We start from the raw sequence: 15,524 nt of genomic DNA on the forward strand, positions 1-15,524 counted from the left end.
TGGGGTAGCAGGACCAGGGGCTGCACTGAAGGATAACAAAGAATAAGAGTGCAACTGATGTTGGACACTGGTCATGAGATAAGGTGTGAAAGCAGCTACAGTACAGTGCCTGGCTCCTGTTTGAATTACCATTCAAAATAAATTAGGTATTAATCTATTAAGATTATTATGGTATTATTAAGGTACTAAGAACTAGATATTCAGGTTTTTACACACCGCAAGCATCCAATAAAAAGTGTATTCAAGGGGCTTCCCTGGTGGCGCAGTGGTTGAGAGTCCGCCTGCCGATGGCAGGGGTCACGGGTTTGTGCCCTGGTCTGGGAAGATCCCACATGCCGTGGAGCGGCTGGGCCCATGAGCCATGGCCGCTGGGCCTGCGTGTCCGGAGCCTGTGCTCCGCAACGGGAGAGGCCACAACAGTGAGAGGCCCCCGTACCGGAAAAAAAACAAAAAAAAAAAGTGTATTGAATGAAACAGACTTCAGGGAGGTGGATCTGGGCTCAGTGAAAGAAGGAGGTCAAGTCACTCATCAAAGGACATGCCAAGGGACGTTCCCTGGAGAGGATGAGGCAGAGGGAATTCCAGCACTGAACAGAAAGTGGGACAAAGTAACTTCTAGTCCCCTTGATCCAAAGATTTTGTTAAGTCTGCTGTCAAAAAATTTTCTGATTTTTCATATTGTTACATGCACAGTCTCAGCTCTCTATGATAAGCCTCTTTAGGGCAAAGATTACATTACACTCCCTGGCTGTTCTCAGAGTGTGCAGTACAGTAATACAAAGTATAACCTTGCCAAATACATGAACCTAGTTGCAGGGCAGTAATAAAGAGGCAGACATAGAGAATGGACTTGAGGACACGGGGTGGGAGGGGGGAAGCTGGGGCGAAGTGAGAGTAGCATTGACATAATATACACTACCGAATGTAAAATAGTTAGCTAGTAGGAAGCAGCAGCACAGCACAGGGAGATCAGCCTGGTGCTTTGCGATGACCTAGAGGGGTGGGATAGAGAGGGTGGGAGGGAGGCTCAAGAAGGAGGGAATATGGGGACATGTGTATGCATATGGCTGATTCACTTTGGTGTACAACAGAAACTAACACAGTACTGTGAAACAACTACACCCCCATAAAGATCTATTTAAAAAAATAAAAGAAGAAATCTGTGTTCTTAGAGTTCATACTAAGTAAACATTATAGATGTCTCTTTATTATTTAGGTTCTTAAATTCACCTGGAATGGACTGAAGGCAGATGATCTAATATAGAAAGACTGTATTTCTGCTGAAAATGTGAAACTCCAGTGCACCTAGATACTTTGTAAAGCTCTCTTATAAAGAAGCTCCCCAGCACTGAGTGGTGGGTTTGGATGTCTGCTTTGCCATTTACTAGCAATGTGCCCTGGGATGGGTCACCTAATCTCTTACCTTTCTCATCTATAAAACAGATGATAATACCCACCTTAGGGTTTTCATGAAGATTAAATAGGATAATTTATGTAAAGTACCCAATAACATCTATCTCCCAATCTTCTTGTCTTTTGAGACTTCCAATATATTGCCTTGTATTATGGATATCTCTACCCTTCTCACCCCTCTACTGGAGTTTATGTCCTCTTAGCGTCACTCTATGGTTTACTTTCCTGGTATTGCTGATAACTCCCAGAACAGTGTCTTTTCAGGGGACAGATCTTCAATAAATACTAAGTTGGATATTAATACTAAAAAAGAAGTGAGAGGGAATGCATACCCTTTTCCTAAGTAAGGTAATATGCTTACTTAAATGAAACTTAAGTGAAACAAAACACTAGATGGAAGTCATGAAATCTATGACTGAGCCTTTAGTGTTTCAAAATAAGATGAAAATAAAAATCCAACTCAGAAGAACCTGGATAGGAAATAACATTCAAAATATTGATAAAGCACTTTGAAAAGTTTCCAAATATTAAAGATGCAAACCCCACCTAACCATGTCATAACTACACATGCTATGGAGAATGAAACTCTGTCAACATAACTTCTTATTCACCTAAAACTAGCTCTTGTTTGACTTACATGGTGACTATTGTCTTAACCACATACTGCAACACCTCATCCTTATTGCCAGGTTGTACTAAGAGTTACATCTACGTTTCCTGTACATCATGAGCTGAGGAGAGGCCTGAGAGCCAATTCACTGGAAAGAAGTATACTTAAAAATCCCTTTCTAAAAAGCTAATTTTATAGCACTCACTGCTCTTTTAGGATACTTCCAGGAAAAGGCTCAAATAATTCACCTGCTGTGTTGTAGTAAAATCTCCACACTGCACTCCTGAAAGGTATCTGTGCAAGCTGTGATGTAAAGAATCTAGTACCTATTAACCACCCACCACGTATACCTTATCTTATTTAATCCTCACAACAAACATCCAAGGTAGAAATTTCATTATCCCCATTTTACAGATGAAGAAGCTGAGGTTCACAGAGGTTAAGTAATGAACCCACAGATTTACACCTAATGAGTAGGGGGTTAGACTGTGAGACTCCTGCCAGGCCACACACCAGATAAGACTCATGGATGACACATCAGGAAAAAACACAAAGTGCTAAAATGTGAAGTAAAGACATGACTTTCCCGATATATTTAAGACAATTTCTGAAGTAGCGCAACATACTCACGACTTTAGAAACGATGCATCTTTCAAGCAAATCTGAAAAATTAAGGAAGACACATTACAAAGGCTGATATTGATATAACTCTGATATTAATAAGCTAGCTTTTCATTAACTCTCCTAAACTACAGGATTTAGCTAAGTCTTATTCATTCACTACATAAGAAATTCTGAGCATAACTTCTAAGTAGCACCATCTTACAGACAAACAAAGGGAGGCATGAATGAGTGGAAGGTCTTGCTTACAGTGACCTGGACAGTCTTAGCTTGAAGAACAAGGACTTAAACAGGGACTGGAACTAAGTGTCTGGAACTAAGTGTCCTCCTTTCCCACCCTCCAGTAACAAGAGATGATGCCTCAGCCCAAAAAACCCTTTCCCCTGCCTGCCTGCCTCCTTCTACTCATTGGCCAAGAGGCAGCTCAAGTAGTACCTACCTGGGAAGCCTTCCCCTTTGATCCACCAGGACAGAGAGGGAGAAATAGCTAACTAACTTGGAGCACAATGGTCTTTCGCTTCCTTTGCTCACAGCCTCTCTGTGAGAATCTAATAAAAGTAGACCTCCTTCTTAGAACAATATGAACCCTCAAAAAAAAAAATTAAATGTAATTCCAGTAGATTCTACAACTTCTAAGGTCCCAGGTTAAGAGTTCTGGCTGTAGAAAAACAAACAGATACCTCATAGGTAGTTAGCAGCACATGAAAACGTGACTCCTGCCTAAGGTCTTGCTGTAGGTGGGCTCTCTCCTCCTTGTCACCTGAGTATGTTACACAGGAAAGACCTGGAGCAAATCTGAATCCAAGAAAAGAGGTAGATGAACACAAACACAGAGCCATGGAAAAGGGGTGCACGTCTGGAAAATTACTTTTCATGGAAGGATTGCAGATGTGTAGACCCCAGGATGCCCTGCAGTCAGAATGAGTCCTGGGACCCTGAAATCTTACCTACAGTAATGGGTAAACCTAAGGGTAAGTCCCCGTGTGAAGAGGGAGACGTGTCAGATAAACATCTAAAAGGGCCTTGTGTTAACTGTAAAAAGAAAACTATTTTTCCACATTCGTTACTGCCTATGAAGTGTCACTATATCACTATGAAAAAGATGGTTTCTTCCTTAGTTCAGCAAAATTTACTAAAAATGAGTACTGACCTTCAAATTGACAAAAGGTAACAATAACATCCATTGGACCCTCCCCCATCAGATCCTCAGTCTCTATCTACACTGCCTCATGTCAGAGTTTTCTGGAAGAAATAAACTCACTGCTTAGGACAATACGTTGTTTTATCATATTTCACATAGCACCTAGAAAACAAAACCTTAATGTGAAAAATAAAATTTCAGTCACATCTTCTCTTGTACCTCTCCATCTCTTCTCTCCAGTTGCTCAAAACAGACAAGGGACAAAGAATCAGAAATGGTCCTTCATCATTTAATCTTCCTGCCAAGTAAATGAAGAGAGCAATAGTCTGGAACACAGAAAAGGAAGGCGGTTTTGACCACAGTTCCACATGAGAAACAACGATAAAGTTCCCACAACCTTGTAGAGAACACTTACAATCGCATCAAAAATAATAAAACACAAACACAAATTGTTGTCGAAGACTTGCTTTGCAAAAAACAAAAATAATGTACAATCCTCCACACATTAGGAGAGTTACCCATTTCTAGAGTGAAATCAGGTAAGCCTCAATATGACTGCCAAAGAAATTTATGGTACTCAATTACATCAATAGTCAACAAGCTATGGTACTCAAAATGTATGTAACTGAACCTCTTATACAAAGGACAATATCAGGAAAGACAACAGAAATCAAAGAAAACAATGCAAATGATGCACAAGGTCAGGAATGCTCTAAAAACATAAGGTAGGGCTTCCCTGGTGGGGCAGTGGTTGAGAGTCCGCCTGCCGATGCAGGGGACACGGGTTCGTGCCCCCGTCCGGGAAGATCCCACATGCGGCGGAGCGGCTAGGCCCATGAGCCATGGCCTCTGAGCCTGTGCGTCCAGAGCCTGTGCTCCGCAACGGGAGAGGCCACAACAGTGAGAGGCCCGCGTACCGCAAAAAAAAAAAACTATAAGGTAAAAAGTATCAAGACTTGACTGCAAAGAGGCCCAACCATGTGGTGGCCTCTTGCTGTTGGCCAGGATCTCCTAAGAGACGATGTTTTCCTTCCTCCCTCCATGTGCATTGATGGTGCACCTTCTATTTACTAGGCACTATTCTGAGCTCTGGTATATAAAAGTGAACAAAACAAACAAAACTCCTAGTTCTCCTGGGGCACACACTCCAGTGAGGAAAACAAACAATAATATAGCCTCATAAACTCAAGTCAGGGTCTAAACTGAAAATCTTTGTAAAGCCCAACAGCCTATTTTAGGATATGGCTATACACACTTTTGACCTTTTAAAATTTTCTTTAAAAGGTTGCTGTGATATATAGAGAAAATAGCACTCTTTTATAAAACAAAAAGTTTGAGGGCCCACCATCCCCAATGGCTGAACTGTTTCTTAGAAAAATCTATCCTAAGGATATAATCCAAAATCCTAAGAAAGCTATACAAGCCCAAAGATGTTCACATAGAGGTTAATTTAAATATCCCAAAAGAGTGGAACTCTCCATTCCTCATCTGTAGAACATTCAAGTAAATTATGATCAATTCTCTTGATGGACCGTTATGCAGCCAATAGAAAATAATCACTGTGAAGAATATAAAATATAAAGAATATAAAATGGAAAATAACAATGACTATTAGATTAATAAAATGCAAACTATATATGCACTATAATTTCAACCATGTAAAACACATATTGCTATTCATGATTATGGCTAGAGTGTTATGGTTATGGGTTTTAACTGATAATACATTAATTTCATAATGGAAATATTTTTCTTTTTTAACTACCCATGGCTTCCCAGCCCAGACTGTGCCCAGACAACCACCCAGTAAGTATTTACTGAATTAAAACCATTCTGTTTAGTTTTTGCTGAAGACGCTATTTAGAGAAAATTTATCTTTTATTATCTTAAACCAGCTATCTACAAAACAAATTTGGATTCACTAGTGGATTCTTCTAAACATTTAAGGAAGAAACAGTAACAACTCTACACAAACTCTTACATAAATCTGAAAAGGAAGGGATACTTCTCAACTCACTTTATGAAGCCAGATTTACCCCAATACCAAAACCATACAAAGACATCACTCAATACAAAATTACACAGATGCAAAAATTCTAAACAAAATTTTAATAAGATGAATTTGGAGGTGTGATTTTTAGGGCACTTAAAGTAGAGCTATATGAACACCCTGGGAAAGGCAAAGGACAAGTGGAATTTGCTGGCTCTGAATGAAGTCTGGGCGATTCCAATGTCCATGGCACAGGAGACTGCAAAGAGGGCTCTGTACCTGAGTACAAGAGTCCGTTAGCCTCCCTCCCAGAAACACTGGGGAACTTACCTTTGTTCCATAGCTCTCAGTTCAGGAATATACTAGAACCAGAATTACTGCCTGAGACACCTGAGGGTAATAAATGAGGTACCTGGGGCTACCATGCTGGGAGGTCATACTGTATCCTGAATAACCCCAAGATTGATTAGGTACACCTGGATTAGATTAAGGCATCTCCAACACATGGTCAGCCCAGACTCTGAGCAGAACTGCTCCAGCTGGATGTTTATGGATGTGAGGTTAGAGGGGGCAGGTTAAGCTTCTAAAAGGATTAATAAGAACTTTACTCACTCTGTGGGCTCACTGATGAAACCTTTTTGGAATCAAGAAACCTACAGTTCCATGGTTTCTGCTCAAGTTGCCTCTGCTGTGTATCCTGACTGCACTGACTTTCTTTGGTACCTTATAGATGAATAAACCTTGTGTGATGAACCCAAGGAGTATCTGTGGCTGGACTTTTCATCAGTCCAAGCCTACCACTGACATCTGTCAACATGAGCTGTATTGGTGATCATCCTACTGGAAGCATCAATCTCAACATGCAACCTGCTAATCAATGCCCAAGGAAGTCACATCTAATTCTCCAGGTGTCTAGACTATATCCTACGATTGGATGGCCAAGGCATTTTGGAAAACATAGAGTATTTCCTCTGTACTTCTGTAGCATGGCAGAGAAATGGGAATTAGCCCTACCACCCACTGAGGAAGGGAGACTAATATGAGAAATGATCCAGTTATCTTAACTACATAAAATATTACTAAGGAGGGCAGAGTCAATTTGATTCCTGGGACAGGTATATTTGCTTTATATAGAGAAAAACCCTGCCCATTAATTGTAATTCTATATGTCAAGGGATAGATAAAATAAAGGTAGTGACACAGTTCAAAACCATCCCCATGACGAGAAAAGTCAAGTCCAAGGTCATGATCTCTTAACAAAGGTTCAGGCATTTTACCTCTTAGTATAAAAATACATACCAACAGCTGGCAGCCAAAGATAATAATGAGTCGTGAGGAGGTACTTCAGTAGAGGTGAACAGTACTCACTCCACAGTAACATACCTGGCAGGTCTTACCCAAGCCCATCTCATCTCCCAGTATGCAGCCATTCTGACAATGGAAGCGTTGGGCTAGCCAGTTGACTCCCTCCAGCTGATAAGGGCGTAGATGGATCCCTAAAAATAAAAAAAGCAGCAAGTCCAAAGAGCAGACATTTAAGCATACACACAGGCTATGCTTAAGACTTCGACTAAAGAACACAGCCTAAATTCCCATACCCCAAAGCTTACTGGCCATATCCTTTGCTGAGAAGTTACAGATATGTAAATATTTGCTGACTTCCAAACTACTTTCTGAGCAGACTTAATCACCACTATAATCAAAGCCCTAAAACAGCCTGTCAGTGTTACAGGATCCACTTGACAGTTGAGAAAGTCAGCCTGGGATTGGGCCTCTAGACTGCCTGAGTCTCATGCCAGTGACCATTCTAGGAAATGAGGTTTTACTGATGTGATATAACAGCAAACAACACATGGACTGTACATGTGTCTGCCTGCTTAACTGCAACAATGTAAATTTGCCCTCAGGTGCTAAAGGAAAAAAATCAAGACAGGACTAGATTAAATCATGCTTCAATCAAGAAGCAGTGCTGTTAAGAATGGAAACAATGTTACATAGAAGGTGTTTTAACAGTGCACAGGGACAACAGAAAATGTCTGAAATCCACATAGAGCTTCTGGGGCCTCTCTTTTCTCTCTCTCTCTTGAAAAAAAATCCATTTTCAGAGAACAGCCATATCTTTGGGAGACGGAAGACCCCAAACATACTTTATAGAAAAACTATAAACAAAAGTAAAACTCTGGTTTGAACTCATGACATTTAAAATGAAACTAAACAATATATAATTGTAGAACATTAAAAAGATTGACGAATTATTTTTATTAAGCACTTACTAAATACCACGGTGAGTAGTAAACACTGTACATAAGTTACCCCACTTAAGGCTGATAATGATCCCATGCACTAGGTATTATCCACATATTGTACGTTAGAAAATTCAGAAAATCAAAGAAGATTAAAATGTTAAATCTGGAGACTTCTGCTTTGGGGAAGATGGGGATGTTCTTTTCCCCATTCCTCTTGCTAATATAACTAAAAATCCTGAATATTACAAAGAAAATGAACATAATAAGATGACTCTGAAAAGGTGCGGCAAAGAAGGCAGACTGGTTAGTAACCTCGGGACCCAGCAAACAACACAGTGACGAGTTCCCTGGGCTTCTTTTTGCCTCATATATCCAGACTTAGAGGTGAAGAAATTGGCCACCCAGAAATGCCAATGGACATAGAAAGAAAAACAAAAAAAGCCCACAAAAGCCTACTCCCACTAGCCAAAGGAAAGGGACAGCCTAGAGAAGACAGAAAATGTAAACTTTTGGACAATAACCACTCCAGTTAAGCCAAACACCATAGGGAAAAAAACATCAGCAAAGGCCAAGTGGGAGCCTAGACCTCCACCCTCAAGAGGCTGTAATGAAGTTGCCCAACATCCCCAGCAGGAAGGTACCAGCGAGGGCTAGGTAGGGAGCCAGGATTTTCATCCCTACTCACCAATAATGAGGCCATCCCCACTCCATTTCTCCCTCCCATGCAGGTCAACGGAGACCACATAGTGAGCCTGGACTTCTACCCCTACTAGATCTTATGAGCCCCCTCCCCAACTACCCCTGGAAATGGTGTCAAAGGAGGCCCAGTGGAGACTCAGGATTTTTATCACTGCCTAGAGGTAATGAGACCACTCCTACCAGTGTCAGTGGGGACCAAGTTGGGAGCCAGTACTCTCATTCTCACCCAGAAGTAAGGAGGAACCCCCTCCCTATCCCCACGTATCAAGAGAAGCTCGGGGGGGGGGGGGCCTGACTTCTATTTCCACCTGGTAGTAACAAAGCAGCAACCCCCCTTCCCCTGCCAGAGCAGCATGAAACAGACAATTGAACAGAAGGTTTAAATAAGATCCAGAGTCTCAAAACATAAGACAAAAATTTCCAGGTTTCAATAAAAAAGATCATACATTATACCAAGAACCAGGAAGGTTTCAAACTGAATGAAAAAAGATAATCCACAGATGCCAACATCCAAATGACACAGATGTTACACTTATTTTAAAGCAGCAATGATAAAAATGCTTCAACAAGCAACCATGAACATGCTTAAAACAACTGAAAAAATAGAAAGCCTCAGTAAAGAAATAGAAAGTCTCAGCAAAGAAAAAGGAGATATTTAAAAATACAATAACCAAAGTAAAAAGCTCAGAGAACGTACTTGATAGAAGAATGGAGAGAAGAAAGAATCAGTGAACTGTAAGACAGAACCATAGAAATTACTCAACCTGAACAACGGAGAGAAAACAGACTGAAAACAAATGAACAGAGCTTCAGGCAACTGCAAGTCTCTAACAAAAGAACTACATTCATTCATTGGCATCCTAGAAAGAGATGAGAAACAGGACAGGGCTAAAAAGAGTACTCACAAAAATGGGTGAAAACTTCCCACATTTGGCAAAAGACCGACAGATTCAAGGTGAATGAACTTCAAACATAATAAAAGAATAAATCCAAAGAAATATACACCAAGACACATCATAATTAACTTCCTAAAAACTAAAGACAAAGAAAATATCTTGAAAGCAGCCAGAGAAAATGACATAAGTTACCTAGAGGGGAAAAAACAGGCGGCCATTACCCCAACTGTCAGCTCCAGGACCCTACTGCCTCAGCTGCAATCCATGCCAGCAAAGTGGATGCTCAGTACCCTACCCAACCCCACTGAGGTTAAGAGTCATGGCCAAGAGAAATGTAGAAAATTAACATCCCTCAAGGACTGCAGCCTTTCTCCCTCACTTTCCTCTTCCAAATCTTCCACAGTCATCTGTTAGGTGGAAGTCAAGTCACATGCACAATACAACTCCAGGCAAGTCTCAGAAATGTAGTCTTTTTCTTTCTAACCTCTAGGAGGCAGTAAGGCATGCCTGGGGGTTGGGGAAGAAATAAATTTGAGGGACTTCCCTGGTGGCACAGTGGATAAGCCCCTGCGCTCACACTGCAGGGGGCCCAGGTTCAATCCCTGGTCAGGGCACTAGATCCCACATGCATGCCGCAACTAAAGAGTCTGGCTGCCACAAAAAAGGAGCCCACAAGCCACAACTAAGGAGCCCACCTGCCACAACTAAGACTCGGTGCGGAACTTCCCTGGTGGCGCAGGGGTCAAGAACCTGCCTGCCAATGCAGGGGACACAGGTTCAAGCCCTGGTCCGAGAAAATCCCACATGCCACAGAGCAGCTAAGCACGTGCGCCACAACTACTGAGCCTGCGCTCTAAAGCCTGCAAGCCACAACTACTGAGTCCACATGCCACAACTACTGAAGCCTGTGCACCTAGAGCTTGTGCTCTGCAACAAGAGAAGCCACCGCAATGAGAAGCCTGTGCATTGCAACGATGTGTAGCCCCTGCTCGCCGCAACTAGAGAAAGCCCACGTGCAGCAATGGAGACCCAGCACAGCCACGAATGAATGAATGAATGAATGAATAAAATAAAATAAACTCCAAATGGATTAAAGACTTAAATGTAAGACCGGACACTACAAAACTCTTAAAGGAAAACATAGGAAGAACACTCTTGGACATGAATCACAGCAATATCTTTTTTGACCCACCTACTATAGTAATGGAAATAAAAACAAAAATAAACAAATGGGACCTAATGAAACTTAAAAGCTTTTGTATAGCAAAGGAAACCATAAACAAAAAATGATAAGCCTCAGAATGGGAGAAAACATTGGCAAATGAATCAACAAAGTATTAATCTCCAAAATATACAAGCAGCTCATTCAGCTCAATATCAAAAAAACAAATAACCCAATGAATAAATGAGCCGAAGACCTGAATAGACATTTCTGCAAAGAAGACATACAGATGGCCAAGAGGTACATGAAAACATGCTCAACATCACTAATTATTAGAGAAAGGCAAATCAAAACTACAATGAGGTATCACCTTACACCGGTTAGAATGGGCGTCATCAGAAAATCTACAAACAATAAATGCTGGAGAGGGTGTGGAGAAAAGAGAACCCTCTTCCACTGTTGGTGGGAATGTAAATTGACAGCCACTATGGAGGACAGTATGGAGGTTCCTTAAAAATCTAACAGTAGAATTATCATATGACCCAGCAATCCCATTACTGGGCATATACCCTGAGAAAACGATAATTCAAAAAGACACATGCACCCCAATGTTAAATGTAGCACTATTTACAAGTCATGGAAGCAACCTAAATGTCCGTCGACAGATGAATGGATAAAGAAGATGTGGTACATATACACAATGGAGTATTATTTAGTCATAGAAAGGAACAAAATTGGTTCACTTGTAGAGATGTGGATGGACCTAGACACTGTCATACAGAGTGAAGTAAAAGAAAAACAAATATCGTACGTTAATGCATATTTGTGGAATCTAGAAAAATGGTACAGATGAACTGGTTTGCAAGGCAGAAACAGAGACACAGATGTAGGGAACAAACGTATGGACACCAAGGAGGGAAAGGGGGGGGTTGGATGAATTGGGAGGTTGGGATTAACATATATACACTAATATGTATAAAAGAGATAACTAATGAGAACATGCTGTATAGCACAGGGAACTCCACTTCGCTGTACAGTAGAAACTAACACAACAATGGAAAACTACTATACCTCAATTTAAAAAAAATTCATAGCAATAATAAATATTTGGTTCCAAGGATATTTTTTAGTATTACTTAAAATAGCAAAAAAAGAACCTAAATACCTAAATAGAGTGGCTGGCTAAATTACAGCACATCCATACACTGAAACAGTCTGTACCTAATAAATATGATATTGAAGAAGACTAAATGATAATAAGGAAAAAAATTATGGTTTCCAAAAAGTATGTACATGAAACCCCATTTTTGCACTTCTCCCTCAGTCCCTGCTCCACCCTGGAAAAGAAAGAAAAAAAAATTACATACACACATATGCATGCACACACCAAGGACTGGCAGGATAGATAATAAGATGTTAACAGTAATAGGATTATGTATATTACTGTTTTTTCTTTATGCATAAAATATTACCCTAAATGACTTACAGAGAACATGTACTACTTCTGTCAATCAGAAGGAAAAAAAAAATCAGTAACCATGTTTAACCAACTCACAAAGAATAGTTTCTAAGAATACTAATTTATTCTGGCAAACAGAAATAGGAATTTCAAGTTATAAGATTAAATGGGGGCTTCCCTGGTGGCTCAGTGGTTGAGAGTCTGCCTGCCGATGCAGGGGACGGGTTCGTGCCCTGGTCCGGGAAGATCCCACATGCCGCGGAGCGGCTGGGCCCGTGAGGCATGGCCGCTGAGCCTGCGCGTCCGGAGCCTGTGCTCCGCAACGGGAGAGGCCACAACAGTGAGAGGCCCGCGTACCGCAAAAAAAAAAAAAAAAAAGATTAAATGGTTATTCCTCTGAGTATACCTATCTTCTAATTTTTTCTTTCCCCCCACTATCCACTTATCCATGCCCACCACCAAGCTTCCACATTTGTCTATTTACTTCTTCATTCACTCACTCCAATTCATCCAGGCAAACTTGCAACCTCTTATCTATCTTTTCAATTTCACTATAGTAACAGCACTGGTCCATGTGTATATTTCTCCAAGTGTATTACTGACAGTCCAGTATCAATGTGCACATTAGAACTAGCCTTCTCTCACACATAGTATCACACCCAAAAACACATGCAAGGAAATAGGCAAACACACAAATAATCACATATAAACTTTGGCTCTATAAACATATAAACTTTACACCAAACTTAAAAGCATCAGTCTGTAAATTCATATTTAAGTTGGATACATACTCCTTACAGACACAAGAGATACCATTTTCATAGACTCAGAGCCTCAAGAAGGGGGAGTTCTTCTCTTCCATGTCTGTATCCTATCCATTTATCTCTTCCCATCCCTCTTCTAAGTTGGACACAGAACTGCCCCTTCTGCTTCATTCATAACAAAACCTCACACTTTCTTCGTATTTGGCACACAGTATGAGTTCAATAAATACTTGTTTATATTTTTGAAACCACTCACAGACTCCAGTCTAGAAACTCTAGGAGAGCAGGGCCCACATTTGTATCCTCATCTCTGCACCTAACATCTTGTAGCATGTGGCTCTCAGTAGCACTCAATAAATAATGAGATAACGACTATATCATTATTATTGATCCAAGAGTAAGACAGTTAAGGCACAGCACTGCGTTCCCCATTTTATAAATAAAACGAGTATGGGACAGGTTAGGTGGTGAGTCAAGAGCAGGCCGGGAAACAGGACCTGGGTCTCTCCATCCTATGACCTCCCTCCAGAGATGCGGTCTGCCTCCCTGCCTGCAGACCTCAGGGGGATTCAAGTTTTCGCGCTTCGAAGTTTCTAGGGAGAGGCTACTATAAATAAAATAGCTACATGCAGTAATGAGTTTATGAACTTTGCTTAGCTGCATACTTCAAATTATAGCGTTGAGGGAGAATTAACCAGTGGAGTATTATCAAAGAAATGCGCGCGCACGGTAAACGAAGAAGAAAAGTGAAGCTTAATCAGAGTTCTGATAGTTTTACACAAGCAACTAGTTAAACCCCCCAAGCCAGGCCTCCAAACCCACCGGAACAGAAATTTTAAACCCACACCCTTGGGGCGCCAGGACGCCCTCCGCTTCTTCGGAGAGGACGGTCCTACCTTACCGACAGGGGCCTCACCAAGTTCCCCTCCCCAGGGCCAGCGTGCCGGGTGGCGGGGGCCGCGGGCGGGCCTTGCTTCCCTGCCGGAAAACACATTCCTCCCGCGTCCGCGGGCTCCGCGAGCTGCGCAGGCCGGGTAACGGCTACCTGGCCCCAGGCGGGGTTCCTCTCCGCCCAGCCCCACCGCAGGGGCGAGAAGGGAAGGCCCTGTTGTCCGCAGGTTAAAAACCCACAAGACGGTCCACCCGCGGCGCCGCCGGACCGTTCCTGGCGCCGGGTCCCGGGCCGGGAGAGGAGAGTCCCGAAGAGTCGGGCGGCGTAGCCGGAAGTTCCCCCGTGGCCACTGACCTGTCAGGCCCCACTGCTGCAAGTCCTGCTCCTGCACCCGCGCCGCCTCGACTCGGCTCTCGCTCTGAAGAGTCTGTAGAAAGCCGGGCATGCCGCCCTCGCGGGTCGCAGCGCCCTCACGCTCCATCCAGCCACTGCGAAGCTCCGCCCTGCGCCGCTCCGCGCGCTTCCTTCCCGACGTTCGCGGCCTAACCCCCGGGCGCCGCCGCCGCCAGAGGGCGCGTCCGGCGCTGAGGTCTGGGCGCGGAGAGTGCCGGAAGGTACCCTACCTGCTGTTGAGGAGCGCTTGCAGCCGGGTGTGCGTGGGGCCGCTCGATTCTCACAGTTTATGCCCTCTCTAGGCGACTGATGACCTGAAACGCTCGTCACTCACTTGTTATTTAATCAACATTGACTGTCATGTGCCAGGTGCTCTGCTGGGCTCCGGGGTTCTAGCAGTCAATAAGACATGTCTCTGCCCCTCAGCAATTCACAGCAAGATTGTAAAGTTCAGTTTACACGAGTAATAAATTGGCTTGGGCCCTGAAATCCTCTTACTTACTCCCTGTTGTCTCTAGGCTTGAACTTCTGAATGGTAGAAAATTAAAATCATGAAAGATGTCGTTGCCACAATGGGTTTCTTAAGTGAATTATGGGGAGCAAATTGAAGCGATGTGTTAGATTGTGTGTCACCATGACTCAACATAAACTTTAAATGGATTTAAGATGTAGTGATTTATAATTAGTCGTGTACCACTAATACAGATATTATGATAACAACCAAATACCTGCATTTATTGATGTGTTAGAGTTGCTGTCTCATTTAATCCTCCCGATAACCCTATAAATAGGTACCGTAATTGTTCCTACATCACAGTTGAAGAAATTGTGACTTGGAATGGTAATTGACAAAGCTGGAACAGGAGCCATGTTATTCTCTGGGTAATGTCATAAGAATACTGAATTCCCATTTAGGTTAATCTTGGTGCTTCCACCTTCAGTAAACACAGATTAAAGTTGCACTCCCCACATCTTCACCCCCTTTAAATAAAGGGGGGAACTTAGCTACAAAGGAGATGTCTTCAGGTTGGTTTATTCATAAAAACTCAAACAAAGCACTGTTTGTGAAGCTAGCTTTGTGTCTTGAGTCATTCTGTAAATACTGATTGAACATCTACTATGTGCCAAGCACTCTTTTGGCACTGGAGACAGAGGCCACTGATCTCATCTGTAGAACATTTAAGTAAATTATACTTATATTAAGTTTATAGTTTAAGCTTATATTTCAAAAGGAGGAG

At 42.2% G+C, this 15,524-nt stretch overlaps 1 protein-coding gene across 4 annotated transcripts in view; it reads right to left on the bottom strand.

The window, feature by feature from the left end:
* CHD1L (chromodomain helicase DNA binding protein 1 like) overlaps positions 1–14,374 on the bottom strand; it is a 51,617-nt gene extending 37,243 nt beyond the window's left edge. For 2 of the 4 annotated variants that reach the window (XM_007459376.1, XM_007459375.1), the window contains exons 1-5: positions 14,248–14,374; positions 7,159–7,271; positions 4,005–4,111; positions 3,325–3,439; positions 2,654–2,685 (exon numbers count right to left, since the gene is read on the bottom strand). In XM_007459376.1, coding sequence (XP_007459438.1) covers positions 2,654–2,685; positions 3,325–3,439; positions 4,005–4,111; positions 7,159–7,271; positions 14,248–14,374 — 494 coding nt within the window. Of the gene's footprint in view, positions 1–2,653; positions 2,686–3,324; positions 3,440–4,004; positions 4,112–7,158; positions 7,272–14,247 lie in introns of those variants that run through there. The other 2 variants (XM_007459377.1, XM_007459378.1) reach the window with 2 other exon arrangements.
* Positions 14,375–15,524: the final 1,150 nt, after the last annotated feature.

The sequence above is a fragment of the Lipotes vexillifer genome, unplaced genomic scaffold, assembly GCF_000442215.2.
Source record: "Lipotes vexillifer unplaced genomic scaffold, Lipotes_vexillifer_v1.1 scaffold773, whole genome shotgun sequence".
In the NCBI taxonomy this organism is placed as follows: Eukaryota; Metazoa; Chordata; class Mammalia; order Artiodactyla; family Lipotidae; genus Lipotes; species Lipotes vexillifer.